This window comes from Nanorana parkeri, unplaced genomic scaffold, assembly GCF_000935625.1.
Source record: "Nanorana parkeri isolate BGI_ZX_2015 unplaced genomic scaffold, ASM93562v1 scaffold1698, whole genome shotgun sequence".
Taxonomy (NCBI): Eukaryota; Metazoa; Chordata; class Amphibia; order Anura; family Dicroglossidae; genus Nanorana; species Nanorana parkeri.
Window position 1 is genome coordinate 245,264 of NW_017307966.1, and position 9,063 is coordinate 254,326.

General features: G+C 45.1%; 1 protein-coding gene across 1 annotated transcript in view; it reads left to right on the plus strand.

The window, feature by feature from the left end:
• Positions 1-757, plus strand: part of LOC108799332 (alpha-1,4-N-acetylglucosaminyltransferase-like) — a 50,156-nt gene extending 49,399 nt beyond the window's left edge. Inside the window, exon 7 of the mRNA XM_018571187.1 lies at positions 170-757. Coding sequence (XP_018426689.1) covers positions 170-757 — 588 coding nt within the window. The remainder of the gene's footprint in view (positions 1-169) is intronic.
• The last annotated feature ends 8,306 nt before the right edge of the window (positions 758-9,063 follow it).

Here is a 9,063-nt window from a genome sequence, read left to right on the forward strand (position 1 = left end):
TATCACCGCCGCCGCCCCCCCCCATCGCTAAAGCCGCCCCCCCGGTTGTTACGCCACTGCTGACTACTACTAGCTATACCATGGATTGGCCTATAAAAATGAGAACCTTCAAAGATGTAAGTGAGCATAATGATTGAATTCACTCCCTTTTTTCCCCGGTTCTTTCTAGATTAATACTAGTTTGGAAACACATTGGATCCATGTAAGCTCAGATGGCTGCAGACTAGCACTGATCTGGAAATACGGAGGCATTTATATGGACACCGACATCATCTCAATGCAGCCTATACCCTACAGGAACTTCCTGGCTGGCGAATCAGATCAATATTCCAGCAATGGTGTTTTTGGATTTTCTTCCCAGAATAACTTTACCTGGACATGTATGCTAGATTTTGTTCAGAATTATAATGGCAATGCTTGGGGAAATCAAGGACCTTATCTCTTTACTCGTGTTTTGAAAACGATATGTACTTTACCCAAATTCATTAATGTAAAAGATATAATGTGCGGCAACATTCTTTTTTTGAATCCTCAACGATTTTATCCTATTCGGTACCCTGGTTGGCAAAGATACTATGAGGTTTGGACCAAGCTGCCGACTTTCAATGAATCTTATGCTTTGCACCTTTGGAACTATATGAACCATGACCGTAAAGCTATGCAACCAGGGAGCAACACTTTAGTGGAACATCTCTATCAACAGCATTGCCCTTCTACAAATGCAGCACTTCAGAGGAATGAAAGTATTTATATTTAGGGATGGCTTTAAAGAAAAAGTATAATGCCTATTGTGCCAACCTTGTTTTAAATTATGTTTGAAAGTTTATAATTTTATGAACCGCTGTTTTATATTTTTTAATGGTTTATCTCAATTATTTTTCCTTTGAAACAAACATTGAATGCAGTTTGTAGCTATAATTCTTAGGGGTCTACAGTATCTAGAAACTATTTGCAGTGCCATCGGCCCTGCAATTCACTTTGAATGTTTGTTCTATGCAAATAGATGCACAAAATGATGGTTCCTTATATTTTTTAATGTCATCTTATAATTCTGCATTGTGACCAGGAGCACATTTAATAAACACTTATTTCCTATGGTTTTGTAGCTATTGTAGCTATTAACTATTGTAGCTTTGCCTAAAGTCAAAAGCAGAACCCTATCCACTATAATTTGAAGTACAGCAGTATAAAAAGGCTTTATTTAGATAGTTTAAGAAGTGACACAGGGGTATTCATCAAGCAGTACTGGGCCTATGACAGCTGTATAGAAATTGGTCAGGCCTACCCTGCTCTAGCAAATATAAAACTGCCCTGATATGGGACAAATTCTATTGACCCTTTCGCTGCTGCCCCCGCATGCCATACAACAGCGGCTGAATTGACCTGTAAGCAGACTCCGGCAGCTATAAAAGAAAAAAAAAACTTTTTTAAAGCCCCACTACCCTTATGTACACATACATATGAATTGGGTGTGCCTACATAAAAAAACAACAAATGTGTATCGCATGTTATGTTTATGTTACCACGTACAGGATTTTGCCATTTCACCTTGTCATTGTTTGGTATCAATTTACTCAGCACAACCTCATCAATTTTACAAAAAACGGGTATGATATTGTGTTTATGTGCACTAAAATGAATTTAAAGGTAATATTTACTGAAAATGTGGGTTTGATATTGAAATGTGCGATCAAAATTCGGACGAACTTTCCAAAATATTGCCATTCGGATACATACGAATCTCCGAATCCCAATGCATCTGAATGTGTCCGAATCAAAATTTGCGTTTACGAATTTCTGATCCCATCCAAATTTCATTCAAATACGAAACTGAATCGTACATGTGACTTTTCTGGCCAATTAGATGTGTTTTCGGTTTAATGCATCCAAATGGGTCTGAACAAAATGTTTTCTTTATGGCAACATGGGTGCCATATACAGTATATACATATAATACCAAAACTGAGGCATGGGTCATGCCATTCGGGTCTGAAAGCCTCAGCTTAAGTAATATATGTATATGGCTCACAGATCCGAATGGCATTAGGGATCTGAATTTCCAAATTGCATTTGGGAGCTCCCGAATGCCATTCGAGTCTGGGAGCCTCAGCTTTAGTAATACATGTATATGGCTCCCAGTCCCAAGTGGCATTCAGGAACTCCCGAATGTAATTCTGAAATGTAGATCCCGAATGGGATCTAGGAGATTCAGCTTTTTTGTTAATATCTGTATATGGTTTTCTGTGGTATTCGCAATGAATATTCACAAACTCATCCGAAACTAACAAAAATTCGGATCTCGTCCTAATCCGAAACCAAATTGAATTTCGGATCCGAATCCCCAAATAACGAAATATCCGAACCGATTCAAGCTGATTTCTTCTGCAGCTTACATGTCTAGTAGACATGTGCGATTCAGTTCGTTGCGAATCGAAATTCGGACAACATTTCAGAAATTCGGACATTCAGATGTATCCGAATTCCGAAATACAGATATAACTAATTCAAACGAATCCAAATTTCCGATTTCGAAATTCGTTAGCAGTAGTCTGGACGAAATTTCGTTTGTTGGAGCAGCAAAATAAAAAAAATGTTAAAGTCTGCAGAAGAGGAAAAAAAAAAGCGTGAGGTTCCCCCCCCCCAATTCATACCAGACCCTTGAGGTTTGGTAGGAATGTTAGGTGGGACCCCCCCAAGTTAAAACAAAAAAAAGTGGGTGGGGTTCCCCCCAAAATCCCTACCAGGCCCTTTAGGTCTGGTAGGAATTTTAAAGGGGAACCCCAGCCCCCCAAAATGGGGAAAAAACCATGGGGTCCCCCCTAACAATTCCTACATGACGCCCGTCGAAATAAAAAAAAAGTCCTGCCGCACAACGACCGTCCGAACCCGACGAAAACTTGACGCAAAATGACATTCCTGCTTGAAAGTAAACAGATGGGCGGAGTGAGCCGTGACGTCATGGCTCGCTCCGCCCATTTGACATTCTCAGCTGTCAAATACTACATAGCTATTCGTGAGTTTCCGAATGCCATTAGAGAAGGGGGTGGGAGGAGGAATTACCTCACCTTTCTACATAGCTTTAACTATAAGTTAAAAGCATTCAGAACTATCGTTTGAATTAAATAATGTTACCTGTACCAATATAGTTATACAAAATAGCATTTATATTTTGTAAACTCTCCAAAAACGTTGAATTAGAATATTATGCATAAGTGACTCCCACAGTCTCCCTCAGTAATGAGAAATGTGAGATGTTTTTCTAATATACTATGAGCGGAATTTATCAACACTGGAGAAGACAAAAATTTGGAGCAGATGTGCATGACAACCAATCAGCTTCTCTCTTTCATTTTCAAATCTACATTGAACAAACTGAAAACAGAAGCTGATTGGTTGCCCTGGGCAACTGCTCCAGATTTTGTATGCTCCAGTTTTGATAAATTCCCCTCAGTATGTCACCAACTCAATAGATGAATACATTCTGTACAGCAAATAATTTTAACTTAAGCATGTAATATTACATTTCTCTAGATGTAACCAAAATCATGGACTCTATAAAGTCTGCTTATGTGGATTCCAAAACTGAACAAATAAGAGTATATATAATCAATCATCACTTAGGTCCTTCTCATTCATACATAATTCCTACATGAATAATACCCTATAAACATTATTAGCAATATTTGTAAGACTTCTAACAATGTCTACCAGAACTCAGATGCCCTCAGTGCTTAAGGCAAATAACACTGAATGCATACCATGAGAGATGTCAGAGTCTGTATCCAAGCAGAGGTTTAGAGCAGGCAGCAATCAAAGAAAGTAGTCATATATACGAAGCAAGGGTCAGAAACAGGTGATCAGAACAGGCAAGGCAGAGCACAGGAGTACGGTCAGGGGCCAGGAAGCTGAGTGGCCTGGGCTTGTGATGTTCAAATAAAGAGCCACAGTCCCGTAACCAATAAGCTGCCAGGAGGCAGGGAAGCTTGAGTCAACCAATGCTCTGCAACCAGAATTCTGCCCATGGAGGGGTGCCACTATTGGCTAATCAGAGTGGGGGGTGGTGGGCAGAGCAGTGATTGCAGTGGCTGGGGAGAGACAGATGGAGTGGCAGCTGCAGCAGAGCGAAAAGCTCATCTGGCTCACCTGGCACTCCTATTATACTGTATATCCTGTAACACTCCATGGCTATTATATAGATGTTCTTCCCATGCCCCACACCAACCCCCACTAGCAGATCTACCCCCCATATTTCTACCCAGCAAGGGGACAGTGAGATCAACACAGTATGGCTGAAGACTGAGCGTATTCCCACCATAATAGGGACACTTACATGCTGACCTGAGACCTTCTGCTTTGAACAGGAGAGCAATTCAATAACTCGCCCACTGTAGGTCCCTCGCTGCCTCTCCCATAGATTGCCTTATGTATAACAAATGTCATACAGCTGCTAATCAGATGCAAACATACCTTGGAAGTTTGACTATGATAGATCACACAGGGAGCTGAGAGAGAAAGTTACAAAACAAAGGCTTCAGGAAATACACTCTTAGTGGTCTTATAAGATCACTAGAATTAAGAAGAACCTAAATTAAGGTAAAAAGAGTGGTCTTTCAAAATTTTTGCATATATTAGTGTTTGCTAGTTAGATAGATAGATAGCTAGATAGTTTTAGTACCTCCTGATGTGTTGCCTGCAATTGCTCTTCATAGTAAAGTTGATACCAACCTGAGCAATTCAAACTAAACATATAATGAAAAAAGATCTACAGATAGAAGTCATCTTTAGTAAAAATAGAAGTCATAATGATTGCTGAATCCAGGGATCTTGGACCTAAGGGGGTTATTCACTTAGCTGCTGAAGGCAACCTAGTGAATAACGACGTTCGGCTTTTCATTCCGGCTCTGTACGGCTGATTCCAGCCGTACATCGGCAGAAATCAGCTGTGCATTGGCTGCCTTCAGCTGCCTTCATTCATCTGAACATAGTCTGCATGTTTGGCAGAGCCGAATTGCAGAAGGAGTTTGACTCAGCCGATCCAACATCTGGATTGGCTGAGCTGAAGCTCCAGCAGCTCACTCGCTGCTGTTCGCTCCTATTCTCCCTATTCTCATTTGGGGACGCTGATCTGTCATAACAACTGGATGGAGCGAGCCTTTAGATTTTGTCTGGCTCCGCCCAGCTGTCATTTGCGTAGAGAACGCTCGGCCCTTCGGCCGACCTTTCTCCGCGCTTTGTCTGTCACTACGGCTCAGCCGAGCCAAAGCACGTGCGTTCGGCTCGGTTGAGTTGCCTGGCTGCCTTCAGCTGCTGTAGGGGCTATTATGAATAGCCCGTACAGAAGCCTTTTGGTTCGACTGAAGCGAAGGGCTCAGGCAGGCGAAGCGAGCCGAAGGATCAGCCGAAGCTATGGCTGGATCCTTTGGCTCTATAGTGAATAACCCTCTAAAATGACATGCAAACCCCAACCACACCTGCCCCTCCAAAGCCTCCCTATTGGTCTTTAATGTGATGAGTGATCCCACTGACCAATAAGGGCATAGGCAGTATGAGTTAGTAGTGATAAAAATATTTACAGGAAAATAAAGTTACACTGAAGGTTATTGCTGATTTGTATTTGTTTTTCATGTGTTCAATTAAAATTGCTCACATGTGTAATAGGCTTAATGCAAAGTAAAATTTACTCAACACACATTGAATGTAATCTATAAAACTGAGTTGAAGGGGGGCGTGGCCAGCAGCCGCATGTAGACGGACGTGACCGGGAAGAGCTCTCCTTCATTCTCCTGATTTCCATCTTCTGGCTTACCTTGCCGATATCCTGCTCCTCGTCGGCTTGTGGGACTAGTCCTCCTGTCCCTCGGGGTCACATTTGCTGGTCGGGGGTGGGCGCCTTTACCCACAACGATGTCCAAAAAGAAGGAGGGTAGGCAAGGCTGCCCGGCGATCCAAGATGGCGGCGGCGCCACACAGGCTGCGCTCCGGACCCCATGCAAAGCTGCTGGGGAGAAACTTAAGGACACAGCAGCGCGGTTGGAACGCTTTGCACACCATCCTGACACCCCAGCTAAGCAGCACAGGCTTTCTTCTCAGGGTGCCCATGGCTCCCACAGGGAGGCCATGGATGATTCTCCCCTATCTGATTCTGAGGGCCCGGATGACCGTGTGGTGACAGTGAGTACTGCAACTAAGTCTGCAAAAGGCCTCAAACCCCCTAAAGCTAAAATCAAGCTGGTTGAACCCACCATTGCTGACGTGTCTTCTGCTGTACAGCTCTCTAATTCAGCATTGTCTGCCCTCACGGAAGAGGTCCAAGGCATGAGAGCGGATATCTCATTTATGCGCCATGATTTGCAGAAGGTGCAGGAACGCACGGCTGCCTTGGAGGGTAGAGTTAGTGACTTGGAGGACTCTAGCTCCCCTTTAATTGCAGATGTTAAGCTGGCGATGCAGCAGATCACCGCAAACTCCCTGAAATCCGATGATATAGAAAATCGTCTACGCCGCAATAATATACGTGCTGTCGGCATTCCTGAACGTACTGAAGGTACAAATGCAACCGACTTTATTGAAAATTGGCTGTGTGAGGTCTTTGGGAGGGACTTCCTATCTCCTCTGTTTGCGGTCGAGAGGGCACATAGAGTTCCATCTCGCCCACTCCCGCCTGGGAACCCCCCTAGGCCTTTGCTGATCCGGCTGCTCAATTACCGTGACAAGGAACGCATACTGAGGAAGGCAAGAGAGCTGGGTGAAATCTCCCTGGCTGGATCGAAGGTCATGCTATTCCCTGATTTCTCCCGGGAGGTTCAACAGCGCAGGGCTAAGTTCCAGGACGTGAAGAAACGCCTTCAACGCCTTCACCTTGCCTACTCCATGATTTATCCTGCGAGGCTCCGAGTGGTTGCTGAGGGAGAGAACACTTCTTTGATCACCCCTCTCAAGCTTCATCCTGGCTGGAAAGGTTTGCTCACCGCCAAGGTCCGGAGGCCTGAACCAGTTTCCTCTGGAAGAGCTATGAGCCCCTTTACCTATTGTTGCTTTTTCAAGTTTCCTACAGTCACTGAGCTCTGTTTACTCAAGGTAACCACCATGTTCCCACTGTTACTGTGAGAGGAGATTCCCTTCACAACTGCATGACTTCCCTCCTTCAGCTGGAGTCACTGTTACCTACTCACCCCGGGCTGTTCCGGGTGATGCGGGCAGTTGCTGCCTTCCCCCGAAGGCCTACCTGCATGGACGGTTTCCAAGGTGCTCCAAGTGGTGCAGAGGGCGCTTGGCAGACTGCTCAACGCTCCCTTGGCACCCTGCTGGAGGCACAATCCCAGAACAAACTATTCTTCACTAAGCGGGTGTACTGGGCTGAAGGGGATGCGGCGGGTAAGCTCCTGGCTCAGATAGATATGGCTCAACAGCACACCACCTATATTAGAGCAATTTCTGACCCGACGGGTGTCATTCACTCGGAGCAGGGGAAAATATCTGAAGTCTTCGGGGACTTTTATACTTCCTTATACAAGACGAGAGCTGATTATTCTGATTCTGAGCTGGGGGATTATCTGGGGGGTGTCCCCCTGCCGTCCCTTGCATCTGAGGACAGAATGGACCTGGAGGCCCCTATCACCCTGGAGGAGCTGGAGCTGGCTGTGGCCAGTTTCCCTGCTGGTAAGGCTCCGGGCCCAGATGGTCTTCCCATTGAGGTGTACAGGACGTACACATCTTCACTACTCCCTACTCTACTGGAGACATTTAATGATGCCTTCTCTGTGGGTTGCCTTCCCCTTACTATGTATGAGGCTACTGTCGTGGTCTTGCCAAAGAAGGGTAAAAATCTGCTCATGCCAGAATCATACCGACCCATCTCTCTTTTGAATGCTGACGTTAAAATCCTGGCTAAGGTCCTCGCTACTAGACTGTCCAAAAAAATCGCCTCGGTGGTGCACTCGGATCAGTCCGGGTTTATCCCTCATAAGTCCACAGCTATAAACATACGCAGAGTGTTCTTGAACATGCAGCTTCCTATCGATAACACAGGTAATAGGGCGCTCCTAGCCCTGGATATCGCCAAGGCGTTTGACAGCGTGGAATGGCGATATCTCTGGGCGGTCCTAGCTGCATTCGGGCTTGGTCCCAAATTCTGCGGTTGGGTTCGCCTGTTGTACCACCACCCATCTGCTAGAATAAAAATTAATGACTCCTTGTCAGCCGCGTTTGAGCTGCAGAGAGGTACTAGACAGGGGTGCCCCTTATCCCCTTTGCTATTTGCTCTTGCCATTGAACCCCTTGCAGCTTTGGTACGGCACTCTAATGATATTAGGGGATTCCGGAGGGGTGACATGGAGGAGAAGATAGTGTTATATGCTGACGACACTCTTTTATTTTTAGCAGATACAGAGTCCTCCCTCTCTAACGTCATGTCCCTTTTGTCTACCTTTGCTAAATTTTCGGGTCTGGTGGTGAACTGGGAGAAATCGAACCTACTTCCCCTGGACCCTATGCACACACCCTTGGCTACTGCTTTGTCTCATATACAGGTCCAGTCGGTTATTACTTAGGCATACAGATAACCGCCTCTCACCTTGACTACACTACACTGAATTTAAGCCCTCTCCTGGCGAAATTTAGGTCTCAACGTACCTCCTGGGCCAAATTGCCACTGTCGGTAGCTGGCAGAGTTAACCTAGTTAAAATGATCTGGTTACCCCAATTGCTCTATGTTCTCCACAATTCACCCCTCTGGATCCCTAGGAAGACCTTTCGCCTGATCAGTGGTATTTTTAGAGATCTAGCCTGGAAGATGAGAATCTCCAGATTGCGTCTGAGTGCCTTACAGAGGCCAAAGGCCTCTGGCGGCCTTGCACTGCCCAACCCCTGGTTATACTATATAGCCTCTCAACTACAGCATTTTACAGCTTGGGCCTCTGAGGACCATCGTATGCAGTCATACTTTCTCCTTCTACGTCTGTTCAAAGGGCTTGATCCCCTGTGTTATCTAGATAGTGATATGTATACCAAAACACACTCTGCGCTCCCTACTGTGCGACTAATGGGACAGGTATGGTCCGCGGC